Source organism: Salarias fasciatus, chromosome 9 (assembly GCF_902148845.1).
Source record: "Salarias fasciatus chromosome 9, fSalaFa1.1, whole genome shotgun sequence".
Taxonomy (NCBI): Eukaryota; Metazoa; Chordata; class Actinopteri; order Blenniiformes; family Blenniidae; genus Salarias; species Salarias fasciatus.
The window spans coordinates 22229385-22256999 of NC_043753.1; the positions used below are offsets into that span (position 1 = coordinate 22229385).

Below are 27615 nucleotides of genomic sequence, written 5' to 3' on the forward strand. Positions count from 1 at the left end.
CACGTTTGAGGGGGCGGGGCAACGCGGAAGCCTGGCGCTCGCGCCGCGGTCTCCTGAAAATGCCGCCAGAGTGAGACGTCCTCGCGCTCCTTCGCTCCGGGACCGTCTTGTTTGGGAGCGGGTCACGTGGTGCGGGGCAGGTTTCCGTGTTTTGCCCCAGTCCGCTGCTCCACCGTCCCGGCGCGGCTTGAGAGGAGGATGCTCCGCAGCCATGGCTTTTCTCAAGACGCACGAACGGACCAAAGAAAGGTTTGAGGCGGCTTTATTCTCCGGCTAGCGTGCGGCTCTGCCCCCCGCCGGCGCGGAGGTCCTGACAGCGGGCTGCTGCTGACCTCCGTGGCCGGGGGAGAGCGCCTCGGACCGGGCCGGTCCGCTCGTGAGAGGCTCGGTGTCAGCTGGGAGGGTCGCTCTTAAAATTACAGTTAAAATAAAATCCTCACAGACGGCGATTTTCAGGGGCTGGAGTGAAGTTAGCCCGGGACAGGACATCCGGGACTTGATTAGTTTATCCACTCAGCTGCCGTCGTGTTTCAGCCCCAGGGGCTCTGGTTATTACAGCGAGTCTCCACCGGGGGGCGCCACTGAGCTGCAGGCTGAGTCCGGGGGTCAGGGGGCGGCCTTTCCCCCCTGCTGCCTGCAGCATGTAGACACGTTGATGCATCACATCCTTAATGGACTGATTGGTTAATTCACCGCATGTTAGCATTTATTTGAATTAATCATGGATCCTGGATTGGTGGAGTGTTGAGGGGTGTTGGTGTCGCTCATTAGCAGGAATTAAAAATGCAAAATTTAATGCAACAACCCCACTTTGTCATACTTATTTTCAGATCAACATAAAATAAACATTTATTGTCTGATTTCATTGTTTTTTGTCTTGATCAACTGATTCTACCTGCAGCCCCGTATTTTAGTTCTAACTCAGGAGTTTCTCACTTCATCGACGTCCCTCTGATTTGCATCAACAGATCTTCCTCTGAAAGAAATCAAATAAGAGAAATATTTGCATTTGAAGGGAAAATATCCCACAATTTGTGAACCATTTAAGATGAGGGAGTCATTCTTCTGCATCCATTTCGGAAATATTACAGTCAAAAACATGAAGCAAGGCTCTGAAATTGGTATCTTATCATTATTTCTTTTTAAAAACATGGAAAACAAAGATATCTGCTTGATGTTTTCTTCTGCGGCGGCCTCCTCGCCTGTTAAGCTCCTTTAAAAGAGTGTGTGTGATGTGCTGGCGGTGTGTTTTGAGAGGTGGTGTTTACAGTGTTGTTAGTAAGCAGAAAGTCTTCACACGTGAGCCGACTGTGGGCAGAGCCCAGCGGTCGGCAGTAAAAATACACACGCACACAAACGGAGTGTGTGTGAGAGTGTGTGTGTGCTGGGCAGAGAGGCTGCTTGTGGTGTGTTGGTGTTTTGGGCGAAAGGTTGAATGATTAATCAATTCTCAAGGAAAAAAACAACCCGTAACCAAGGAAAAGCAAGAAAAAGGCTCATGGGAAATGTAGTCTCTAATATTTAAAGCCAAAATGAAGCAATATTTCATCATATCGTAGAGTAAATTAGCATAATTTTCACTTGCAGCTTGGAGATATTGACTCAGATCCTGTAAATAAAGCCTGATCTTTGTGCGTATTGATCCCATCAAGGCGTTGACACTCGTCCACCGTGTTGCAGGTTTTCCCTGCTGCTGCTGGACCTGGAGGAGTACTACTTCGAGCAGCACACGGCGTATCACCTGACCGGCGCCTCAGACAAGGACAGGTGAGCCCGGGGAGGGGCGTCCTCTCCTCGCGCTGAGGCCGGCGGCGGCGGGTCGGACAGCAGCTGTTCAAACAGGGTTTCAGTAAACTGACGTAAACCCCGCTGCGATCAGCTCAAACCGCCTGAAATGTGATAAGTATCAGATGATTCATGTCTCATTTCATCAAGGATGCGTTTTCTTTTCCAGAAAAGTGCGAGGTTCCTTCAAGGTCTGTTCCAGATCCGTCATATTTGATCCAGAAGATCTTTCAGAGCCGATCTTAAAGGTTTGTTTGAGCATCATTTTAAAGAGCTGCTGGACTTCCTGTTTCTGCTTTTTCCCTCCTTAAAATTCCTGAGGCTACAATTTTTTTTAATGGTATTCATAAAGTTCAGCGAGATTATTTCCTGTTTTTTTAGGTTAGAAAATAATTTGTGACTCAAAGCTCATTTCAGTTGAGTCCTGGTCTCACTGCTGATTATAAAAACGGTTAAGAATAGCTTTACATCCAGCAAACCGCCAAAATGTGATTGAAATTCATTCAGAAATGACAGTATAGTTCAATATAGCTAAGATTTCTCTCTTTTTTTTAAAGATACTCTCATTCCTTAGCTTATATAACCTGTAGTTTTCCACCTTTCCAGGTGCTCTCACCAAACTGCCTGCACTTCTGCTGTAAAGGACACTGAATGTGTTTTTTTTTTTTATTATTGAATGCTAGTTTTAACATCATAAGATGATTTTAGGATTGTTTGTTGGTGCTAAAATGCATGTTAGATTAGTTAAACCAGTTAAATTACATTTTAAAAATGTGGTTTTTAAACACAATATGTCATAGTTTTAATAATTGTCATTTAAATCTGAATATTCAGCTTAAATGATTAAACCGATGAAACCATGTTTGTGAATTCTCACACTGAAATGAAGGGAATCTCATATTTAGGTCTGGAAAATTCTGGAAACAGGAAAATGAACCATGTTCATGTAAAATTCTGAACATAAATGACATAAATAACAAAGAATGAGCGGAGGAGAGGAGTGTGAAACGGGAGTGAATGTGACCACAGGGAGTCTTTCCTGATCCAGACGCTGATGACGTTTCCTCCTCCTCCTCAGATTCCTCTGAGAGACTGCAAGAAGATCGAGTTTGTGGAGAAGGAGAGCAACCCGTTCCACGAGTGAGCAGCTCCTCGCGTTCAGTACCGACGCTCCACAGGCCGAGAGCTGATTTATTAGACTTCAGGGATTCATCTTTTCAACTCTTTAAATCAAGTTTAGCTGAAATAAACAAATGATTGAAATGGTTTAAACCACTGGAAAATGAAAACAAACTGAATAAAAAAAACTCAAAACTTCTGACAAAGATCACTTTATTTATTTTGTCGCCACCCTGAATGAATCTTGTGTTTTTTGTTTCTAAACCCCCACAGACCCAGACCTTCGCTTCTGTCCATCGTCTGCGGCCAGGTGAGTCCTTCCTCCCCCCCTCTCAGGTTTTATCGATGGTTTGAGACGCGACCTTGCTGCTGCAGTGTTTCCTGCTCCTGGTTCCAGGTCATCTCCATCAAGGAGAGCAGCGTCATCGCGCCGTACAGGAACGACAGGGTGAGGCGGCCAATAAATACTGCTGCTTACTGACGGTATTAATGTGAGTTTGTGAATGAAAGTGTCCTTTTCTTCACCTGTCAGGGGACCAGAAAGCTGACCTTCCAGCTGGAGGTTTGGAGTAAAACGGAAGATGTCGTCCAGACGCTGCTGCAGGTTTGTGTTTATTTCAGACTGATGTTAAATCTCGCCGCATTCACGCCTCTATCAGCGCCTGTCTCTCTGCTTCCAGCTCCACCGGGCGTCCTGTCTGGAGAGACTGGGGGACCAGACGGCCATGGTCAGGGGTTTTACCGCTACAGTTTTCTCTTTTTCGGCCCGTTTCGCTCCTTCATTTCTTTCGTCTGTCGTCTTCTGGATTTCCAGATCGCTGCCAATCTGCAGTCCCGACTCGCTCGCACGTCGTTCGACAAAAACTGGTTTGTAAAATCTTAATTTGTGGCCTTTAATCAGCAGATTTCGGTGTCCGTGTGTGTTTGCAGTGTGTGAAGCTGCTGTTTTGCTTCAGTTTCCAGAGCGTGGCGGAGAAGCCTCACATGGAGTGCGCCGTGGAGATGGTCATGCCTCTGGTGTCCAACCCGGGCCACGTGTGCATCACCGACGAAAACCTCTACTTCCAGCCTCTGAACGGCTACCCGGTGAGGAGCGCGGCGCTCGCACACCTTCACACGCCTTCGGCTGCGTCGTCTGAAATCAGAAAGGCTTCAGTGAGTCTCCATCTGTCGTTTCAGGAAAACGTGATTCTGATCCGACTGCACAGAATCAGGAGGATCTATAAACGGCGCCACAGCCTCAGACCTCTGGTGAGCGACGCAAACAAAGTGACAGCGCCGTATCGTTCCTCCTCACACTGACGGACGCCGCCGTGTGTGTGTTTGTCTGTCAGGGTCTGGAGGTTTTCTGCACGGAGAACGATTTCTGCTCGGACATCTATCTGAAGTTTTACAGCACGGCGGACAGAGACGAGATCTACTACTACATCGCCTCCTTCCTGGGTGAGACGCAAAACTCCACGATCCTGGAAGGGTCCGAGCTTCAGTCTCGTTCCTCTTCTCAGTGATTATTGGACGAAGGCTCCTTTCCCTGTGGTTTCCCCAGAGAACCACGTGACGGAGCACACGGCGGAGAGCTACATGCTGCAGTGGCAGCGCGGCCACCTGAGTAACTACCAGTACCTGCTGCACCTCAACAACCTGGCCGACCGCAGCTGCAACGACCTGTCGCAGTACCCCGTCTTCCCCTGGGTGCTGGAGGACTACAGCAGCCCGCAGCTCGGTGCGCTGCGGCCGCGCTCGCCCGTCAAAGTAAAAGACCGGAATGAGTTTGACCTCCTCCCCGCTTTGTTTCCCAGACATGACGAACTCGGTGACCTTCAGGGACCTCAGCAAACCGGTGGGAGCTCTGAACCAGGAGCGGCTGGACCGACTGCTGGTCAGTTCGCCGCCGCCGCCGCCGGAGCGTCTCCGTCCCCGGCCTCCCCTCCGTCTCGCTCACGGCCGTCCTCTCCTCCACAGGCGCGGTACAGAGGCATGCCCGAGCCCCGCTTCCTGTACGGCAGCCACTACTCCTCGCCGGGATACGTCCTGTTCTACCTGGTCAGAATCGGTACGTCAGACGCGGCGGCGGCGGCGGCGGCGGCGAGCGTCTCCGGCGTCTCAGTGTTTCCATCAGTGTGTTTGTGCTCCGTCCCTCTCAGCTCCAGAGCACATGCTGTGTCTCCAGAACGGCCGCTACGACCACGCAGACCGCATGTTCACCAGGTTTTACCCAGTTTTCACCTCCATTTCATCACCTCAGTATAATTACTGGGATCACTGAGGAGCTGTGGTTTATTTATTTATTTTTACAGTATAGGTGAAACTTGGAAAAACTGCTTAGAAGGAGCGACTGATTTCAAAGAGGTGAACTCTTTTCTGTCCAGACTCTCTCTCTCTCTCTCTCTTTCTGTCCAGCAATTCTCCTAAAGCGTCTCGTCTCGCTGCCTTGTTGTTTTTTTTTTCCTCGCTGCTGCAGCTGATCCCAGAGTTCTACGGGGAGGACTCCAGCTTCCTGGAGAACAGGCTGAATCTCGATCTGGGCAGGAAGCAGAACGGGAAGCTGGTCGGCGACGTGATTCTGCCCCCGTGGGCCGCAGGTGAAACCGTCGATAATGAGCATTTCTGAATGTGGGGGGGCGGGGTTTCTGATGTTCAGGTTTTTATTCTCGTTGTTTGTTGGAACCAGACGCCAGTGATTTCCTACAAAAGCACAAGAAGGCGCTGGAGAGCCAGTTCGTGTCGGAGCACCTCCACCAGTGGATCGACCTGGTGTTCGGCTTCAAGCAGAGGGGCAGCGAGGCTGTAGCGGCTCACAACGGTAGAACTGCCGCCGCCACGGCTCTATAAACTCGCCGCCGCACACGGGCTAACGCCTTCCTCCTCGTCTCTCAGTGTTTCACCCGCTCACCTATGAAGGAAGCATCGACTGCGACAGGTATTCCCCTGCAGGATCCTCGGTCTTTGTCCCTGGCGGCCGCTCGCCGTGCTGACCCTCTCCCGCGTCTCTCCGGGCAGCATCGAGGACACGGACCAGAGGATCGCCATGCTCACGCAGATCCTGGAGTTCGGCCAGACGCCCACCCAGCTGTTCACCAGCCCCCACCCGCAGAGGATCACGCCGCGCTTCCACAACATCACCCGCAGCCCCAGCGCCGCCTCTCCGGTCAGCGAGCTGTCTCCAGGTAACGCCGGGACACGGCGCCCCCTGCTGCTCCGAGCAGACCCGAGGGTCAGCATTTCAAAATGTACTGGCAGGCTCCCAGAGTGAAGACCTGTCCTTCGAAGACCTGACCGAGGAGAGCCGGACGTTGTCCTGGGCCGACATGGGGAGTCTGACGATGGTGTCCAGCCACAGAGTCCACAAGGAGTAAGTTCTTCACTTTGCTGCAGGAGCTGGACTGAAGAAAAGGATGTGGGTCGGATATGGGAAGGAGGTTTTACATTACGTGAACAATGCCTACGTTAATTTAACTCCTGAGGTGAATTTTTGAAAAACAGGACTGTTGCTCATGTGTTTTCCAGCTGTGTGTGTGTGTGTCTGTAGGGACTCTGTCGTGATCGCTGCTCTCATGTCAGACGTGTGTCGTTCAGTTGTTGTGGGATAACTGAGACTCTCCGCAGAGCCGTGACGGGCGTCGCCGTGACTCGAGACGGAGACGCTGTCTTCTCCACGTCGCAAGGTCTGAGTCTGAAACGAGCATCACACACACATATAACACTGCTTCACACACACACCAGAACCTTACAGTGAGGCTGCAGGAAGGAGATTCATCCTGGTTCTACTGTAAATGAAGTGAAACTTCTCGATTCCAGACTCGACACTTAAAATGTTCTCCAAAGACCTGGCGGCCTTCCAGAGGAGCATGTCGTTCTCCAACATGGTGAGCTCCTCCCGCCTGTCCTCGTCTCTCCGCTCCGCCGCTCTCTCCAAGCTGACCCGAGTGTGTGTGTGTGTGTGTGTGTGTGTGTGTGTGTGTGTGTGTTCTCCAGGCGCTGTCGTCCTGCCTGATGCTGGCCGACGGGAAAACGGTGGTGTGCTCCTCGTGGGACAACAACGTGTGAGTTCAGCTCCGCCGCAGGCTGGATGAAGGTCATTCGCCGTTCCGTCTGACACCCCCCCTCCTCCCCCCTCAGCTACTTCTACTCCGTGCCGTTCGGCCGCCGTCAGGACACGCTGATGGGTCACGACGACGCCGTCAGCGAGCTGTGCTGGTTCGACGAGCGGCTCTACACGGCGTCCTGGGACTCCACCGTCAAGGTGCCGCCGCCGCCCGCGGGCGCCTCCGCGCCGCCGCTTGCCGTGTGGTGGTGTGACAGTGTTTCCTGTTTCCTGTGCCGCAGGTGTGGCTCTGCCCCTCCAGCCAGCTGTCCTCTCACAAGAGGTGCCAGTTCGAGCTGCTGGCCGAGCTGGAGCACGACGCCGGGGTGAGCGCGGCCGCCGCGGCTAACGGGTCGTCACCCCGCGGGCTGCCCTGACCTCCACCTCCTCTCTCTCCCTGCCCTCCAGGTGAACACGGTGGCTCTGAACCCGGCGGGGACCCTGCTGGCGTCCGGCTGTAAGGACGGCACCGTGTCCATCTGGGACACCGGCAGCTACGCCGCGCTGCAGCAGGTCCACTGCCACTCCGGGAACATCCACCGCGCCGCCTTCAGTCCCGGTGGGTCGGAGGCGTCCACGTCTGCTGAACTTCGAAAACCGTCTGAGTCTGAGCGTCGGTGAGCTGACGACCGGGATGTGTGTGTGTGTGTGTGTCCTCAGACAGCCGACACGTCCTCAGCGTGGGAGCAGACTGCTGCATGAAGGTTACCGACGTCCAGACGGGGATGGTGACCTCCTCCCTGAGAGCCGAGGAGGAGCAGAGGTGACCTGACAGCTCTCCGTGGCCCAGACGCATTTGGCGCTACAGAAATGAATTATGGGTGTGTGTGTGTAGGTGTTTCTGCTGGGACGGGAGCTCGGTGCTGTGTGGCGGCCGGTCTGGAGACCTCCTGCTGTGGGACCTGCTCAGCAGCACCGTCACCAAGAGGATCCCCGCTCACTCAGGTGCGGCTCAGACTGAATCCCGGGTCGCTCTGGGGAGGGGGGAGTTCTTGCAGGTGGCTGTGAATCCTCTCCTCCTCTCGCAGGAGCCGTCACCGCCATGTGGATGAGCGACCTGTGCACCACGGTGATCACAGGCGGCGAGGACCGACAGATCATCTTCTGGAAGCTGCAGAGCTAAAGAGGCGGCGGCGCGCCGGAAAGACTCTGGGTGTGACGGACTGCGGCGCGCAGGCCGAGACGGGAGCAGAGGATCGTCTGAGAGCCGGAGGCGGTACAGCAGGGCGTTCGCCTTATTTTCACTCCTGCTTTCAGCCCGCTGATCTTCCTGCAGGTCATGTGTCGAAGTCTCTGCTCAGCTGTCAGACTGATGGAATCCTGCTTCTTTTTTTCTTTTTTCTTTTTTCTTTTAAACCAGCAACTGTTTTTTTCAAGCCAAATGTGCTTTTTATTGTTTGAAGTGGGCTTAACTGTGTCTATCGACGCTTCGTGCTGCTCAGGTGTTACAGACTTGTGTTTTTTTGTCCTTATCTATCTCATGACTTGCTGCTCTGTGTGAGTAATGTTTACCGACGGCCGCGCTGGAGGAGCTCGGTGTGCTCTGAGTCATTAGAAACACATGCACAACATTTAATCCAGACACTGAGCGGACCGTTAGAAGTGTGAATGTGACCGCGTGTTTCTCTGAAGGACCTGCAGTCTGTCAACTCCTTTTAGCTTGGACAACGTGGATTAAGTGACGGCACGAAAACCCGTACATGCAAATAACTAAATGCAAAATTTCATTAAACTTCTTTTTATAAAGCAGTTTGAAGCGTCGTCTAAGGGAGCATGAGTCGTGCTTTCTCTCCCGTCTTCAATTCATTTAAACAAACGTGACATTTTTAATCCAAAGGATTCAAAGACGACCTGAAAACAGGCTGGGAGGCAGGGGAATGAAAATGTCTTTTTGGTGGTGGTCTGTCTTGTAGTACTGCTTTGTACCACAAGATGGTGCGACTGAGCCACTCTCCCTGTGTCTTCATTATGTGTGAACAGTAGAAGCAGCAGAGCTGAGCTGAACTTCAGCAACGAGTTAAACAGATCTTACATACTGTACCTTTAAAACTCTCCGACAGAAGAGAGAGATCCAGTCTACTCATTCACCGACACGTGAAGAAAGATGACCCACTTTGTAGTAAACATAACCTTGTTTTATATGAAAATTGACATATTTTACAGTGTGCAATCATGCTGTTGACCTTCAGCTGCTGCCTGATCACATCTGGTTTATTGGTGTCGTCACATGAGGGGAATTTCTCTTTAATGATCGTTATAAAAAAGAAAGTAGAGCATGGGAGACGATCCCGCATCCTGCTCTTGGTTCTACTCGTTCTCTTTCTGTGGAGAGAAAAGAGAGATTTCCTTAATAACTCAATGCGAAACCTGAGCAAAGGTCAAAGGTCGTGGCCCTCACCTTCGCCGCCTGTCCTTTGCGTATGTTTCCAAAGAGTTTCATGATCTTGGGCGTTGGCGGTTTCTGTCCAAACACATTCAGCCCTTTGGGCTTGTCCTCTGCTTTTGCAGCGACTGGTCCTTTGGCTTTGAGCAGTTTCCTTTTCAAACACACAGAATCAGTGTTAGTGGGAGTTTCTACAGTTTGCCGTCGACTCTTTTGACCCGGGTCTTAAGCAGCGCCTCACCGGCCTTTCCTGGCCAGCACTTTCTCAGACTCGGGGTAGTGGACGAGGATGTCGAACAGGTCCTTCTTCTCCAGGACGAAGAGGTTGGCGAAGCCGTGAGCGCGGACGTTGGCCGTGCGCCGGTTCCCCCCGTCCTTGGCCGACTGGAGCAGGCTGGCGGGGCGGAACAGACACGATGCTACAGAGACCTGACGGGCCAAGAGGGTTGGTGCGTCTGACGCCGCAGACCGACCTGATCTCTCCGAACACGCAGCCGGCCTTCAGCGTGACGAACACGATGCTGTTGTCGGGTCCTCCCACCACCTGCACCGCGCCGCTTTTGATCACGTACATCTCTTTCCCGATGTCTCCCTGCAGAGCGGCAACACTCACGGGTTCTGTCTGTCTCGTCAGTTGAAAAGCTTGGTGCGGTTTCCTAAACCTCCTCACCTTCTTCACGACGAAGTCTCCGGGTAGGTAGATGATGGACTTGAGCCTCAGTAGCATGTCGACCAGCATCTGCTGGTCGCAGCCCTGAAGGAGCAGGAAGTCGTTACGTATTATGAACACTGACCTGGGAGTTAATTTAATATCTCTGAATGAAAAAAAAAAATTGGATCTATGTAACTGTCATTCAACCCTCCAATTCTTATCCTACGTTCATGAAACAAAAGTGCTGGAGATTCTATTTGACCTGAAACAGAGCGATCTTCTGGAAGGTTGCCAGGTTGACGTCGACGGCGATGGCGATTCGCATCACCAGAGGCATCTTATCCAGCAGCTCAGACTCGTCTGAAGAGGACAGACGGCTTTAACTTCCAGCTTCCTCAAGCGGATCATAAGAAAACACTCATTCTAAGTGATTTATGGTTCTCACCCAGCATGCCCTGAGAGTCCCAGGTGTAGTTGTACCAGGTCCGCACTCGGTTCTGGACGATCCTGGGGATGGTGTATGTGTTCATGTACTCCACACAGCCGTCCATCGAGGCCCGGAAGTACGTCTGACCTGCCGTCGCCGCTCCGATCACGTCCCTCATCTGAGGGGCGGAGACACAATCTGAGAGACGATCAAGATTTAAAGTGCTGAAGAGTAAAGAGAGAGTTCTAAATGAGGTTCTCCTGCCTGTCCGATCAGACTGGAGAACACGAAGACGCCAATGAAGAAGTTGCACATCTGGAAGGTGATCTCGAAGGTGGTGATCGGTTCCGGAAGACCCCCGATATTGATCAGGCTGCGCACAGCGAAGTAGTAACAGCGCAGATACCTGAGGAGGGGGAAAGAAAGAAAAACAAAGGCCTTCACTGACGGGAAAAAAGTAAATTAGAAATAGAAATAAGAATGAAACGGTTTGAAAATCCCTGAGTCTCATTTGGAGGAACCTACGCGGTTCCCTGTCCGTCATACACCCATGTGGACGAAGCGAGGCCTTGGGACAGCGAGGCGATGTAGTACGCACAGGCGTTGAGGTGCAGCATGAAGAGCAGGTAGCCGGTGGTGCGGCCCACTCTGCAGGAGGCAGATAAGAGCAGAGGGAACAGAGGAGGACTCTCTGACGTCTGGACAGAAAGATAAGCAGCACAGACTGAGGTGTGACGGATATTTCACCTCCAGATATAAGCCTTGGCCATGATGCTCTCCAGTCGATCGCTGAACTCAAAGAAGGACTCGATCTGAAACACATCATGCAAAGTTCAGGTTCTCCTTGTTTTATACTGCAGATACAATATGAAGGTGAGCTAACATTACCCTGATGCAGCGGTTCAGTCGATACAAGGAGGAGAAGGGGAACCTCAGACAGAGCAGGTCGAACGGGAGGATGCTGAAGATGTCGGTCTGTACAGAGAGACGTGGAAATGGATCGATTCAAGACAGCCGGATTGTTTCCCCCAAGTACAAATATAGATGATAAAGAAATAATTGTTTTTATTTAGATACATTTGGAATCATTTTGATCTCCGTTCACTTGTCTGAGACAAGTATGTGAACCTTTTTTGTGTTAAACCCAATGCCGCTGTTCCAGGTCAGGGATAGTGGGATATATTGGTCTGTTCTCGTGAGTCTTGTTTGCCGGTTCGTCTGTGTTTCCTTAGTGGTTGTGTTTCTGTGATTTCTCTGTTCCTGGAGCTCCAGGCTTTTCTCTGTGTTTGGATTTTTGTTCTTGACGGCGTGGTTTTGTTGGCTGCCTGCTCCACCTCTCCTTAATGAAAGGATGTCCAGAGACTGCTTTTATTTCGAGTACTGCACATTTTCTGACATTTGTTCTGAGGTTCCATGTTATTCTAACTGTGAAAAATATTGCCAACCTTTCTTTCCCGGTTTTCCAGATCCATATGTTTGTTGTTCCAAAGGGAGGCTTCACTAAATGTGTTTGACAATCACTAATCTGGAGTCCAGAAGCCACAGAGTATATCCTACATGTTTCTAAGGAACAGACCAGGTTGGGGTTGTGGGGTACAAGGAGATTCGACTTCATGCTGGAATCAAGAGTCACTAGAGATAAAGTTCAAGGGCTGCTGGGAAAATCTCAAGGAGATCAGCTGAAGTACCAGATGATCATAAAATGGAATATTCATTCCTTCATTTGGTAATAAATAATTGGAAAATGAGGGAAGTGTAACAGAAATGTTTGCTTTGTTCTCCCAAACTATTCAAGAACAAAACTACCCCATACTGGGAAATGAAATTCTCACCTTGAATCTGAGAGATTTCCTGTAATGCACCTTGGACTGCACTTTATCTTTCTGAAAGAAACAGGTATCTCAGTTTCCAGTGCTGGATGGTCTTCAGACGTCTCCCGGCGGTGTGTGTCTTACAATGATGTCCCCGGCTTTGACGAACTGAAGGCGAGGCTGCCAGATCACAATGTCGATGACGTTGACGATGTCGCTGACCACGTCGAAGAAGATCCAGTACGGGTTGACGGTGGCGTTGTGGAAGGGGAAGGCCAGCCGGGCGGTGGCGAACCAGGAGTTGTAGTTGTAGGCCACTGCGACCACGCTCAGCCAGGCGATGTAGCGGCGATCTGGAGGGAGAGTCACGGTTTAGAGGAACTGAATGACCGGGTGAGGAACCATACTGATTCCACATGCCTGTGAAAGGGTCGAGGGTGGTTCCCAGGACGGTGTCCATCTTCTCCTCCACTGGCCGGAAGAGGACGTCGAAGCAGGAGCAGCTGATGTCGGGGAGGATTTTGGCTTTCTTCCTGGCCTCCTCCGCCAGCCTCTCCTCCTCCGCCTTCTTCTCCGCCTCCAGTCTCTTCTCTTCATCTTTCTTCTTCTTCTCCTCTGCCTTCTTGGCTGCTTCCTCCGCCTTCTTCTTGTCTGCTTCTTCCTTGGCTATCCGCTCCTCTTCTTTTAGCCTGATGTAGTCCTGCTTCTTGAAAATAGGCGCTGGAAACAGAGACAGGGCTTAGAAGCACCGGCACAAAGCCGTGATCCGTGTTCGGAGTGTGTTTTGCTGTTCTTGTGGACACTTACTGACAGGTGGACTGACTTCTGGGGACGTGGCGTAGGGGTCAACCACCTTGTCTTTGAGGACATCCTTCCTCTCTCTTAACTTCCTGATGACATATCGCATGGTGTCGTCTGCATAGCGGTTGTAGACAACAGGGGGAGGGGCTTCTTCACTAAAAATAGGAACAAAAGTTAAAATATAGATAAAATGAGCAGCATGCAGAAGATTTCATAGACAGCATGTAGAGCTTTTATTAAACAGAAGATGGTATTCTTCATATTATCATTGAAGTTACTAATCTGATGCAGAGTATTTAATATTTTCAGTTGCATCAAAATGTCATTGACTTCGTGATGTTGCCAGCAGACCACAGAATAAATTCTTTGAAATCAGCTCCAGCGTGCATGTGAAGGCTATCCTTGATCATTCTCAGTCACAAATACCACTAATCTCCTAATCTCCTTTGCTGCTTTGGGAGTCACATGCGGCGGCCGTGGCTTCCCCGCTGCTGGATGGATGGACAGATGTCCCGTCTCTCAGGTGAAATGTTGGGGGGCGGCGAGGAGAGGACAGGCCCGACGGAGCCGAACGTGCTGCAAATCAGCAATATCTGGGCTCCGGAGACGTGAGCTGTATTTGTTTAGCTGCCAACCGCTGGGTTGAACAAATCTATTTAGCTGTGACAACAAAGCTTCTGCCAGATTTGATTTCATCCCACACTTGCATTCATGCATTCATCTGCCGTCTGATCCACGGAGGGACGCGGGGAGACGCAGCTCCAGAAGACTTCAACCTGGACAATTAGTCCAATTAAAAATGACTACAAAAAAGACCACAAAGCAGGAAAAATCAAAGTGCAGAAACTTGAGACGCCACATTGATGCATTTATGCAAGCAGATGGAGATTATTCCAACTCTCTCAGAGACTTGTTTTCAGCAGTGTGTGGCGCATTCTTACCCTTCAGCCCCCTCTGGATTGTCAGGATCAGCTGGAGCATCAGGAGCTGCAGGAGCAGCAGGAGCTGCAGGAGCTGCAAACAAACCAGTCTTAACATTAACACGGAGACAAACGCCTTGAAATTAGTACAAGTGTTTCAAAAATATGCACAAGAACATCAAATTAAAGAATTTAGACAGTTTACATGTCAACACAGGCATCAGAGAGAAAATTATACCTGATTAACACCCAACATTTTCCAGAGAACCACAGAAAAGAAGAAAGAAAGGCTTCAAAAAGTGAAATTCATGGGCGGTACGGTGGAGTAGTGGTTCGCACTGTTGCCTCACTGTGAGTCCAGGTTGGATTGGGAGTGTTACTAGTGTTACTAAAAATCCTGACAGATTTGAACCTTGAGGTTAGGTCTTTAATTTGCAGAACTTTAATCAAGACTTGTGGTTTCCAGCGGATGAGAGGGATTTCATTCCTTCATCGATTTCACAGAGAGTATTTACAAGTCTGGGAATAAATGTGCAGCTCAACCTTCACTGGACTGAGCTCACACTCTGTGTTTTATCCCAGTTTTCTGCGCGCTGCCTCCTGCCAGCCCACGTCGTTCTCTTTGTGTTTGTATGGGAGAGAAAATCGGCACAGATGGAGCCGTTAATGATCTGCTCTCAGCCATGTTGGCTCCGAACAGCCCGAAGCTCAGAGAGGCAGGTGAGTGACTGCAGGAAGCAAAGCGACACCGGAGTGAAGTGTGCGTGAGGGAGGAGAACCAGCAACCTGGATCTGTCTTGGTCTCTTCTTTCTTGGCCTCCTCTTCCTTCTTCTCTTCTTTATTTTCTTCCTCTTTTTTGGGCTGCTCTTCTTTTTCGTCTTTCTTTTCAGGTGGTTTCTCCTCCTGTAAACATAAAATCAACAGCATGCAGGGAAAACTCCACGCTGAAGTGTTCTGGAGGGTACTCAGATTACCAGCTTATTGTGTTTAATTTCCATTTCCAGAACTTTTTCTCTAGTACTGTAGAAATAAACACACTCTTATAGGATATTAAGTATTTCAAAAATACTTCAAAAGACCCAAATCACAAAGAAATTCAAAATTCTTTGCTCCAAAATGTCCTGAATTGACATAACAACTAACTAATTGGTTCTTACCTTGGGGGCTGGGGCTGGAGCTGGAGCTGGGGCTGGGGCTGGAGCTGGAGCTGGGGCAGCGGGCGGAGCAGCATCCTGGGCTGGGGGGGGCTCCGGAGCCCCCATCCATCTTTTCAACCTGCTGAACATGGCGCGGTTCTGCGTGGCCTGCTACATCCACTCCACTCCTCTGAAGGACAGCCTTGAATTCCTCACCTCGCATCCAAACAACAGATTGGGGCAATTAAATTTCTTAGGCCCCATTAATTCCCTGAAGACACTCCCCTTTCTCCGGCGCCAACTCCAGATCAACCGTCGCGGCCGCTGCCAAGAGGACGGTGTGTCTGCAGTCTGCAGTGCCGTCCTCAGCCCAAACACACCCGCTGTGGACATTTCAACACCCCCACCACCTTTTTTGTCTTCACATTAGATGATCAATAATACAAACCTGGCTCAAATCACACAGAAAATCTGTTCATATTGAAACAAATCACATTTAGTTGTAAATAATGAGAGTATGAGGGGATATTTGGAATCGGTCGGGCTAACTCACAGCTGTATGGGACGAATTCAGCCGGGCTAAAATTAGACCGGAGGTTATTTCAGGCCTCACAAGAGGAGAGACCACTGAGTTAATCGGACCTGTGGGGCTAACAGGATTACTGTGGACTCAGCCAGTGTCAACATGAACACACACATACAGGGAATGCTGTTAAACCAGGTTATCTTTATTCAAGCTCTCATTATCCGTGTTCGAATCAGTGATGCCACATATCAGCGGAGTTGACCATACCTGCTGTGGCAGGCGTCTGCAACCTTTCATTACCAAAAGACCGTCAATACAGAGGTAGGTATTCCATTACATTACATTACAATTCAAGCCATCTTATAGAGCTTATTATAAAATGCACACAGCTTCACAAATGCTCCAGCAAGCGACTATAGAGGGGGTCAAAGGTCACAGGTTGCAGACACCTGTATCGGGGCTACCGTATGAAAACGGTCACTGACATTCTGGTGGTTCTAATTTTGCACTTGGTTTGGCTGGTGTTTCACTCAGAGGCGAGCAGCTGTCGTCAGAAAGGTATTTACATTCGATTGGGCTCATGTCTGTGTGATCACATCTGTCCCAGTGTTTAAACTACCCACAATGCATGAGTCAGTCCATCTCAGTTCACCTGCACTCGGTACATACGAGCCGTAACAGTAGAAATGTACATTCCCTCCCAAAAAGGAGTTTTTTTTAATAAAAGAAAAAAAGCAAAACGAGCTTGTGACAGTCTTCAGTTGCCACCAGACGCACCCTGTGGAAGCAGAATACAGAACAGTTTCAGCATCACGCCGACGATTCTGCTGGGAGAGACGATCTGAACGGAGTTACCTTCATCCTGTTGATGAAGCCTCGGTTGATGGTTCCTCCGACGGCTCGCAGCAGTTTGGGTGTGGGCGGCTTGGGTCCGAACAGCGCCAGGCCTTTCTTCTTGTCCTCTTCGGCTTTAGCTGCAGCCGGGCCCTTGGACTTCATCAGCTTTCTACACACACAAAGCAATTGTATTTGTTTAATGTTTGAGACGCAATTAAATTAGCATTTTGCTATTTTCCTCTGAAATCAACATTAAGTTTTACAACTAATCTCAGTAAGTCGGGTTAACCAGCAAGGTTACTTTCATCAAATGAGTGCATTTTTCACTTTCTGTCTGCAACTGTCAGAACTTTGCCTGTTCTAGTTCTTATTGTTCCATACAGTAAAGTAAAGTAAAGTAAAGTAAAGTAAAGTAAAGTAAAGTAAAGTAAATGTTATTCATGAAGCCGCAGTGATCAGTGTTAGCATTAGAACTCACTTTCCCTTCCTGGCCAGAACCTTCTGGGACTCGGGGTAGTGGATCAGGATGTCGAACAGGTCCTTCTTCTCCAGAACAAACAGGTTAGCGAAGCCGTAGGCTTTGACGTTAGCCGTGCGCCTGTTCCCGCCGTCTTTAGACGACTGCAAGAGACTGGGATACCAGAAAGACTTTTTAATAACGTTTGAATTCTTTCAGTTTAATATAGACTCAAATGTTTTAATTGTAAACTGTGTGTGTTACCTGATTTCTCCGAACACACAGCCGGCCTTCAGCGTGACGAACACGATGCTGTTGTCGGGTCCTCCCACCACCTGCACCGCTCCACTCTTGATGATGTACATCTCTTTACCGATGTCTCCCTGCAGCCGCGGGAAACACAATCATGTCGACACTGAAAAAAGATCCTCGTTGTTTTATTAATTTTTGACCTGGACAACATTCATACCTTCTTCACAACGAAGTCTCCGGGCAGGTAGACGATCGACTTCAGTCGCAGCAACATATCCACCAACATCTGCTGGTCACAGCCCTGAGGAGACATTCAGGGACATTCCTGACTCTGATCTTTAGGGTCTCCGTGCTGCTGTGTCCTGTTGGGTACCGGCTGTGTTTTCACCTTGAAAAGATCAATCTTCTGGAAGGTAACCAGGTTGATGTCCACAGCGATGGCGGTTCTCATCACCAGAGGCATCTTATCCAGCAGCTCAGACTCGTCTAAAGGCGACAAGATTCATCAGTGACGTTGTCTTCAGTCCCTCTAGGTTGAACTGAGAGTCCTGCTAGCCGTGGCTTTCTCACACCCTGTCGGATACAGACCTAACATGCCCTGAGCATCCCAGGTGTAGGTGTACCAGGTACGGATTCTGTTCTGCACCAGCCCGGGGATGCGGTTGGTCACCATGTAGGCGACGGTGCCATCCATTGAAGAACGGAAATAGGTCTGTCCTGCCGTCGCGGCGCCGATGACGTCCCTCATCTGGGAGGGAAAGTGAACGATGGGTGTCAGTTTGGTATAATGACTAATTCATGTCGGTATTGTTGATTCATCTATCACTGCATCAACGAGACAAATGGAAAACAGAACTGATGATGATCTACTTCACAGCTGTTAATTCGGGGATTTTCTAGATGGTCTGAGGAGGCTAGGCGGTTGACTCACGCTACGGACTCAACGTGTCTGTTACCTGTCCAATTAAACTGGAGAACACAAAGACGCCCACGAAAAAGTTAGTCATCTGAAAGGCAATCTCAAAGACGGTGTGGGGTTCGCTAAGACCCCCGATGTTGATCAGGCTGCGAACAGCAAAGTAGTAAGAACGCAGGTACCTGTGAAGAGGGTGAGGGGGGCGTGTCAAACAAGTTTTACTTAGTGTTTCCGGGCAGCGTCGCTCAGTGAACTGTTAAAGCATTCTGGATTTTTGTTTTTGAGTTTCTGGGCAGTCTTTAAATCTGGACTCACGAAACACCCCTTTTGATTTTGAGGTTTTACTGCTTTTTTAAAGCATGTTTTTTCCTGTAAATGCTTTTGCTGCTCACGAAAAAGTGAAAAATCAAAATCATAATATAAAAATAAATGGCAAATGATCACAGAGATCGAGTAAGAAAGGAACTACCTGGCCGAGAATGACGGACATAAAGAATGCCCCAAAAAGGTAGTTCACCATCTGAAAGATCTGCCCAAACATGGTGTCTGGAACAGGCAACTCGGCGATCAGCAGCAGGGACTTCTCCGCATAGAAGAAGCAGCTGAGGTAACTAGAGCAGCAGCAACAGCAGCAAAGATAGAAAATACAGTGCACTTTGAATTCCTCAAATTTTGCCACATTAAAAGGAATCATTAGATAAACAATTGCCAAATGGTCTGTACTGTTGTGCCATAACAGTTGTAGGATTTTTTTTTTTGTGAATGCCATGAAGGGCTTACTCAAAAAACAAAAATGCCACAGATTCAGTAAGAGGGGGATGTGCTGTACTTACGCGCTGCCATTGCCAGAGTAGACCCATTTAGTTTGGCCGATGCCCTGATAGTCTGAAGCCACGTAGTACAAGCAGGCGTTGATGTGGAGCATGAAGAGGAGATAGCCGATGGTGCGAATCACTCTGAAAGAAGCATTAACATTCCAGTTTCAACTCTATTTTATTTTTGTTCCTAAGCAGCTCTACCCTGCTGAACCCATCTGCTGTGGTTACCTCAGGGTTGAACAGTACTAGTCATAAAGGATCAACAGAAAGGAACCATCCCGTCCAACTACTGACCGAGGTCTGATCAGGCACCATCGCAACTAAGATCAATAGGCATATGGCCCAATATGAGGCCATAAGCTATGAGCAAGGCACAAAAAGGAATAGGTACTAACATCACAGGAGCCAAACACCAGCTACTGGTTGACAGAGAAGTTTCCATAGACTGAAAGAACAGACAGATCAACGTGAGCACCGCTTAGATTCATTACAAGTAGGTCTATGACTCAGCGCAGCGCACACTGACACTGGAATGTCTGGAACTGTACAAGGCCAACAGTACTCTGACAGTCTTCAGAAAGACGACCGGGATTGTGGAAGACGGCCCTGGAAACCAACTCAAACCGGATCGCCCAAGTCAACATCAAGTGAGGCAGACCTGTCACCACTGCTGCTCTCCATGGGCCTGAACTCCCTCAGTCAGTTCGTCACAAAGTCTGGTCCTGGATACCTGCTCTACATCAGTGACATCAAGCTGTATGCCAAGAATGAGAGACAAGTTGTCTCATTGATCTACATCATCAGGATTTACAGTACAGACTAAAATCTCTTTTTGGTTCGATCAATGATCAGAACTGTACGGGTCGATACCGTCCAGGAAAATGACAAGTACCTGCAGGCTAATGGAAACTATGAGGAGGCCACAAAGACGCCATCGACCATCAGGTACCTCAAGAGAGTGAAGAAACTCAAACCAAGTAATCCAGCAGCTTATAGTCAGAGAACGGTTATCTTAGGCTTCTACTGAATGCTGAGAGTTCCAACATGAGGAATGAAGGAGTACTATACTGAAGTGATAAAGGCAGTGAAAATCATCTCTTACCTCCAGATGTAAGCTTTGGCCATGATGCTTTCAAGACGATCACTGAACTCAAAAAATGTGTCCACCTTGGAAACAAGTTGAGAAAGACAAATTAATTATTTTGAAGGTAAGAAAAACTGAACAGTGAGTTCACCCATGAGGAAACTTACTTTCAGTATTCGATTGGCTCTGAAAATAGATTTAAATCCAAACTGGAGGTAGAGCAAGTCAAACGGCAAGAGAGACATCATGTCAACCTGTTGAGGAAAGACGGTCGAGTCAGGTTCCTCACTTAATTCACACTGAAGTTCAAAGTTCAATGGATTCATGTTACGATACCATGAATCTCTCAGATTCTCTGTAGTGGTTTTTCGTAAGTGATCTGTCTTTCTGGAGAAGAAAAAAAGAACAAAAATAAGCTTTAACCATCTTTATTAGAGTTGCCGCATGTGAATGTGGGGATGATTTCTCTCTTACTATGATGTCTCCGGCTCTGACGAACTGCTTGCGGGACTGGAAGAAGGCGGAGTCTGTGAGGTAGATGAAGTCGGCCAGCAGGTCGGCGCCGAACCAGTAGGAGATGGTGTTCTCGTTGTGGTACGGGAAGCACAGCCGCGCCGTCAGGAACCACAGGTTGTAGTTGAAGGCCAGCGTCACCACGCTGAGCCAGGCGATGTAGCGCCGGTCCGTGAAGGGGTCGATGGTGTGGCCCAGGACGCTGTCCATCCCGTCCTCCATGGGCTTCAGCGTGCCGTCCACCAGCGCCCAGGCGCTCTGCTTCAACTGCGCCTTCAGGGGAACCTTCTTCTTCTCCTCCAGAGCTTCTGCCTTCTTCCTCTCCTCCTCCTCCAGCTTCTTCTTCTCCTCGGCCTCCTTCTTTTTCTTCTCCTGCTCCTCCTTCTTCTTCTTATCCGCCTCCTCTTTCTGTATCCGGTCCTCCTCTGCTTTCTTCTTCCTCTCCTCGATGAGCACGGCGTAGTCGTCTTTGCGTATCAGCGGAGCTGAAAGGAGACAACCGGACATCTGAGTCTCCTCATGTTCATGTTTAGCACCGGAGACAGGGGTCAAAAGGTCAAATCATGCTTCAAAACGGTTGCGTATGGATGAGTGACTCCATGCAGGTACTCACTGACGGGAGGGGATATTTCGGGTGACGACGCATGTGGATCAGAAACCTTCTCCTGGTAGATTTTCAGTCTGTCTCTCATCAGTTTGGCGATGGCTCTGAGCTGGTCGTCCGAGTACCTGTTGATGACTATGGGTGGAGGAGGAGCCGCCTCCTCTCTGAAAACGTGAATAACACAGTCAGTGAACACGCTAAACATCACTCCCACTGAAAAAACGAAATTAACACTAAATATCAGCTTATATCATATTTTCTAGAGAACCGTTTTGCTTTTACAGACACTAGAATGTGACTAAAGACTGCTGGTGGTCTTAATTGCATTAATTGTGATTTATTGCAATTAATCGGTGGAGGGCTGGCAATTTTTTTTTTTAATTGCGATTAATCACATCATTTGTGAACTTGTAATCAAGCTTCAAATGAAGAATCTAATCCTCATAATTCACCTGTACGGCACAGGGATGGAAGAATCAACATCCCAATGACAGTAAAATGAGTTTTATTGTCTTTTAATCGTGGTTAAATCTGACAGCATTAACAAAAACTCAACTAGTAACCCCTTAATTACCAAAAGTAACCATGCAGGTGAAATATCACCCTTATATTTAAAGTCACAGTCTGCAGTGCTGATGTGAAATACTGAATTCTCACTAAAAATGTACGCTATAAACGACGTGGACAGTAGAAGTAAAGATCAAGGTCCTTTACAGATCAATAAACAGGTTAAAATTTTTTCAGTAATATACAGGCTAGCAGGGAACGTAATAAACCTCTTGTTTTAGCAGCTTCCGCTGAACAATGTAAAATATTATATGAGAAAAAGATAATAAAAAACAAAAATATAGGCAATAACAACAACACCAACAGTGCAATTCCAGTTTTAAGTTGCATCAGCGTGATGATTAATGTTTGTTGCATGCTGTGCATGTGTGACGGTGCTCTAGTTATGAGTGTGTGTCAGTGTGCATATGAGTGTGTAAGATCTGTCTGGTGGGTGAGCTGTCGGCAGGGTGGACAGTTCATAGTGATCGAGTCTGCAGGACTGCGGATATATGTATATAATAATAATAATTCTGCCCCACCAAAGCGTCTTTAACCACTAATTCATACCACAGTCATCCACTGTGCAGGTTTCTTACAGTTAACTCATTCTTTTCTTCACGTTCCTGTTAAAGGAAAGTCAAAGCTGCAGCTGAGGCTTCCCTCTGGTGGCAGAAAGAGAAACTTCCCAGACTTAATGCACCCTGATGGATGCAGCTTTTCATTACTGCTGATGTGCTTCCTCAAGCATCTGGCATGTTGCTGCCTGACTCAAGTTTACCACCCCAAAGACAGACCTGTGTTTATAAGGCTGCTGATCAGCCGTGACAGTTTGCTTGTTGCCGTTGTGGCTTTTTGTTTCCATACGAGAGGCAGACCTGGTGAGCCCCTTAAAAGCAGAAAGCTGAAAAGCCTTTAATCCACTTTGAGGTCGTCCCTCTGTGAATATGCATGTTGCATTGGGAGGATAAAGATCTCACACGCTGCGCTCATCTCGCAGGGGTTTCTCTCCCTGCCATCTCTGCCAGGGAATCTGATTAATTAGTGTCCAGAGGGTGATTAATTTGACACTGGATTGCAGTGTCAGTGTCTTGGCAGACATTTGTTTTGGTAAGCTAAAGCACAGTTCAGACAGTGGAGGATAAATACACTGTAGGTGCTCTATTTAATTGCTTATTACTTTCAGCGCAACTTCGCCATAATTGAATGCAGCAGAGCAAATCAGAGGGAGCAAAGAGACGGCTGGTGAATATGATGGTGCAAAACGGATGGATGGGGGAGAGGCTACAACCGGAGTTTAGTCCTACAGTCCTACCCCTCAGGCGCAGGCTGATCAGGGTTGGATGTTGGAGCCGGTGCGGGAGCCGGTGCAGGAACCGGTGCAGGAGCCGGTGCAGGAGCTGGTGCTGGAGCTGCGGCCGGTGCAGGAGCTGCGGCCGGTGCAGGAGTTGGTGCAGGGGCCGGTGCTGGAGCCGGCGGATCTAAGTAAGAGTATAACCACAAAGCTTAATCATAACAGAAGGAAACAAAGAAGGATGGTTTTCCTGTTTGTTTGTTTTTTTTTTTTTTGTGGTTTGCACTGCACTGATCAGACTGGCCTCACTACTAATTAAAACTCTTTCAGAGTTATTGATAAATTGATATTTACGTCATAATCAGAAAAATGAGGAAAATTCAAGCAACACCTGAAAAGTTGCACATCCAACTGAGGTCTCTGCTAAAGTTTATTACAAATAAAGTTTGTTTAAATGTAGAGATGCAGCAGGGCTGAGTTAGTCTGTCTGAAGTAAAACGTCTCATTCTGAACATCTGCATCGTGTTACCAGAGTGAATACTTTTCCTGGTCAAGTTATTCATTTATCTATTTTTTTTTTTTACCTTTACAGGTGCACACGAAGACTAATTACAGTTATTTGTCCCAATGCTGTTCAGCTTCTGTTCTGCAGCTCAGTAAAAAAAAAAAAAAAAAAAAAAAAACACCAGCAGCTGCAGACACCTTTTCAAGTTAATTTATCAGCAATGAGCTATATTTTTGCAGTGAGCCAAAACATGATGGGTAAGAGGAAACAACATCAGTCAGGTCTTCACCATCACATCTGTGAATAAGGGAAATATATGAGAGAGTACAGGAGGTTTGATCAAGTCTGAAAAAGGTCAAAGTGACACTCCTGTGGAGGTTTCCGAGTCCGCAGAGGTCAGAGTCTGACTTGTATGGATGCAGATGTTGGCAGGGACATGGCTTAGAGGAATACTCCGAAGATTTTTGACCTACACCCTATCCCTATCATTGACAAAGTTAGACAAGCTCATAAATACCTTTTTTGTGTCTGTGCGTCCAGTGGCTGGATCCCAGCTGTTAGCATCGTAGTTAGCTTAGCTCAATTGCTGGAAGTCAACCGGACTGACGAAAGTGGACAAAATACTCCTTCCAGTGGTCCAGGGGATGGCGTGTTAGCACGTGAAATAAATCCAAATGGTTATAAAACATTTCAAAAGACGTGTTTTCTTTTCAGTCTGTTAAAATAGCGTTTTGATACACACAGATCTGCACAAGCATAGTGCTCCGCGGAAGGATATACCGGAGCACAGAGGCTGAGTCTATGGCTGCCACTGCTGTGCTCCGGTATATCCTTCTGCGGAGCACTGCGCATGCGGAGGTCTGTGTGTATGAAAACGTTATTTTAACGGATTGAAAAGAAAACACGTCTTTTGAAATGTTTTATAACCATTCGGATTCACTTCACGTGCTAATACGCCATCCCCTGGACCACTGGAAGGAGTGTTTTGTCCACTTTCATCAGTTCGGCTCTGTTCCCTATTGACTTCCAGCAATTGAGCTAAGCTAACTACGATGCTAACAGCTGGGAACCAGGCACTGGACGCAGAGACACAAAAAAGGTATTTATGAGCTTGTCTAACTTTGTCAATGATAGGGATAGGGCGTGGGTAAAAAAATCTTCAGAGTATTCCTTTAAAGGATCTGCTGTTTACATGTTGTTTCCAGAAATCAGAGCACATCTGCAGACATCTTAAAGCTCAGAACTGTTAAACCGACTGATCTATCCTGAAAAATAGTTGGATAAGTAAGTCTGGAAGTCCATGCAGGGATTCGGTGTTTATCAAGAGACTCACCCTGTGGCTTGTCCTCTTTCTTGGTCTCATTCTCTTTATCAGCCGGCTTCTCCTCCTGCACCACAAATCAACATTTTTCCACAAAGTCAGACGCTTGGATCCATTAGTCAGACCGCGGCCATTAGAGAGACATTTTAATTTCCAGAGCCGTTTCAAAGAATAGTGAATTTAGCATTTGACAAATTGCCTCCTCGCGTGATGGACACTTTTAAAAACAAGATGAAATGGATTTAAAAAGTGCCTGTTGGGTAATGAGAGACTTCAATGAGGCCCGTGTAATGAAACGATTTCATTTGACTCTTTTTCTGGCGCGAGTATTGAGCGGCTGAATGGATGGAGAAGAAGATAAGAAGCCACTGCTGTGATCTTTGGAGGCACAAATGTAACCAGTTCGCTGAGTTAAATGCCGCAGCCTTGGCTGCTACTGCGTCTGGAATGAAAGCTGGTGAAATATTTCAGTGAAAAGGTCTTACCTTAGCAGGAGCAGGAGCAGGAGCAGGATCAGGAGCTGCAGCTGGCACCTGGGGGCCGCTGAGCATGCTCTTAAACTTTCCAAACATGTCTAGAAGCTAACAGTGCATTCACTATATTGTTTGAGAGTAAATCTAATATTAAAAAAGACCCACAAAACAACAGCGGTCTGCTTTAAAGTAGGAGGTCGACATAACTGAGCTGGTCCTGCAGGAATTACTGCTTTTAGCAGCACTAATGCTCTTGCTGGGAGAATAGCCCCCACCGGCTCCTCTCGCACCGTAAGCCCATCACCATCTCATATAGGAGCCCAAGAGGCTTATGGGTGGCCGCTAAAGCAGGCTGGACGGCCCCGGCACCCGACGTGTGCTCCTCACACACACACACACAGGATTTTCTCTGCGGCTGAGAAGATGTGAAACAACGCAGCGTCTGAGGAGTGAACTGCCACACCTCTAGCTCCCTCCAGTCACCTGCTCAGGACCACGGCTGCCACCCAAATACAGTTATTAAAGTTTTTATGAATTCTGTTTCTTTTTAAAGCAATATTCCTAAAAATCCCCTGTAAAAGTGGTTTATTCCAGTCATCAGTCTTAGTCATCTTGATTATCACTGCATACATTCTAGTTTTCTCACCGCTCTTATCTCGGTGAGACATTCGTACGGCGGCCTGCTGAGGGGGATAAAATCACCTCGGCCCACAGTTTGCCGTTTCACTCCTCTTGTCATGGCTGGGAAAAAAAAAAAAAACCCAACAAAATGAATCCGAGGGCTGATGGAGCTCGACTCGGTTGAGGGGGGCCGTAAAGTGTCTCCAAGTATCGTGAAGGACCATCGACTTGTCTGGGGAAGAACAGGGGAGAGGAGCAAACGGACGAGTGTCGCAGTAAGCCAGAATATGTTTCGTAAACTAAATAGACAGTCAGTATAAAATATAATAGCTTTTTTTTCTGCTTTTGCTTATTTTGAATAAATATGAGCCTTTATTCAACATTATCTGGCATGTTGAGTCCTCCTCTGAGCTAAACGCAACGCCGAAAACAAGAGAAAGTTGATTTCAGACCCACAAAATGCAGAAGGAGTCAGAGCAGAGTGAATGGCTGGCCGCACTGCACTGCCAGTTATTTGTACCTCCACGGTGAAATAGAGGCACATTCGCCGAGTGGAGAGACAGTCGCTGACATATGACTCACCGCTCTAATTGGCGAAACGCGGCGCCCGTCTGAACCGGAGGTCCGGAAATTATAAGAAGGCCCAACCGAGGGAGGCCAATTCACCGAGTAATGATTGTGACAAATGCCTTAATGATTACTGCTTTTAACAAAGCCATAAAAACCAAGCAGCGCTCAGCGACGGCTCAGGGGCCCGGACACAAAACAGCGATGAACTCACAGAAAAGGCCGTTTGGCCATCACTAAGAAACAGCTTTGTGTCGGAAATATACATTTATTTATTTATGTGGAGCGCAATGAATTAAACTACATGGTCGGGTGGGAAAAAAAAGGAGAAGCTACAGAAGAAAAGGTGGTTTGAAGATGTGCAGGCTGTTGTTTCAGTCCGCTGTTGCCTCACATAATCGATGTTTGGCTCGTGCGGAGAATTCTGAGTTATTCTGCAGACACACTGCAGCATTAGCATTCATTTCGAGCTAAATGTGGAGTCAATACTCGGTCTCCTCTCAGAGTCTACACGCCAGTTTGGAGCATTATGGGTATCGGGAAAGTGGGAAAACTCAAACTTCAAGATGAAAGAGGCAGAAATATTTCTCACTTCTGCACTTTTAGTGGGTTAATCAATGTTGTATTGGGAAAGAATGTTTTTCTATAGGATGCAGAAAAGACCAGGGCTCTGGAATGAATCTCATCATTTGCTGATTTTCCGAATACACACTGAAAGTTCAGCTGTTATTGATGATTGAGAGTGAATCCTCTGTAATCCTCCAACATTAATGTATTTTAACATTTCCTTTTTTGTCGTTTATTGCAATGAGCGCCTGATCTCAGATCCGTTAATCTAACTTTTTCTTCATTCTTCACCTCTGAGATGACAAAACTGTAAATATCCAACAGCTCATAACCTCTCTGGAAATCAGACACATCTTTTCGTGTGACATGTTAATACCTCCAACTTTTTATTCACCAGCGAAGGACAAACCTCCGCATATAAATCTTCGGCTTATCTTTCAAAGTGACTTTCTCGGTGCTGCGATACAAGAAATCCGACCGCAGCTGTGATTTAAGTTAAGGGTTTAAGAACGTCATATTTAACGTTACTGGACAAATAATGAACCTTAAACCCTGAAGCAGGTTTATCAGGATCAAACTGTGAGGGCTTTCACGA

At 48.0% G+C, this 27615-nt stretch overlaps 4 protein-coding genes across 4 annotated transcripts in view; 2 read left to right on the plus strand and 2 right to left on the minus strand.

Moving 5' to 3' along the window:
* LOC115394103 (zinc finger protein 45-like) overlaps positions 1–27615 on the plus strand; it is a 1173573-nt gene that overhangs the window by 473809 nt on the left and 672149 nt on the right. The window lies entirely within an intron of this gene.
* On the plus strand, positions 110–8737 carry nsmaf (neutral sphingomyelinase (N-SMase) activation associated factor). Its single transcript, XM_030099289.1, has 31 exons — positions 110–249; positions 1681–1767; positions 1955–2033; positions 2864–2925; positions 3178–3214; positions 3302–3352; positions 3437–3508; positions 3585–3632; positions 3719–3771; positions 3861–3990; positions 4084–4155; positions 4239–4347; positions 4451–4627; positions 4704–4783; positions 4867–4957; positions 5049–5112; positions 5202–5253; positions 5366–5486; positions 5576–5707; positions 5782–5824; positions 5905–6071; positions 6145–6256; positions 6511–6569; positions 6703–6770; positions 6880–6947; positions 7024–7147; positions 7231–7314; positions 7397–7547; positions 7649–7751; positions 7824–7933; positions 8017–8737. The coding sequence occupies exons 1-31, from the start codon at positions 212–214 to the stop codon at positions 8109–8111; spliced, it is 2739 nt and encodes a 912-aa protein (XP_029955149.1). The 5' UTR covers positions 110–211; the 3' UTR covers positions 8112–8737.
* Positions 9115–15249, minus strand: LOC115394374 (cyclic nucleotide-gated cation channel beta-3-like). Its single transcript, XM_030099677.1, has 17 exons — positions 15141–15249; positions 14004–14076; positions 13069–13217; positions 12682–12981; positions 12406–12614; positions 12283–12333; positions 11339–11425; positions 11198–11262; positions 10976–11098; positions 10715–10856; positions 10469–10628; positions 10286–10383; positions 10042–10125; positions 9845–9963; positions 9613–9765; positions 9387–9525; positions 9115–9310 (listed from the first exon to the last, which is right to left on the minus strand). The coding sequence occupies exons 1-17, from the start codon at positions 15247–15249 to the stop codon at positions 9296–9298; spliced, it is 2076 nt and encodes a 691-aa protein (XP_029955537.1). The 3' UTR covers positions 9115–9295.
* LOC115394652 (cyclic nucleotide-gated cation channel beta-3-like) lies at positions 16403–25364 on the minus strand. Its single transcript, XM_030100010.1, has 17 exons — positions 25278–25364; positions 24805–24859; positions 22988–23153; positions 21136–21290; positions 20484–21007; positions 20346–20396; positions 20177–20263; positions 20028–20092; positions 18941–19063; positions 18148–18289; positions 17780–17939; positions 17580–17677; positions 17409–17492; positions 17204–17322; positions 16961–17113; positions 16501–16651; positions 16403–16423 (listed from the first exon to the last, which is right to left on the minus strand). The coding sequence occupies exons 1-17, from the start codon at positions 25362–25364 to the stop codon at positions 16403–16405; spliced, it is 2241 nt and encodes a 746-aa protein (XP_029955870.1).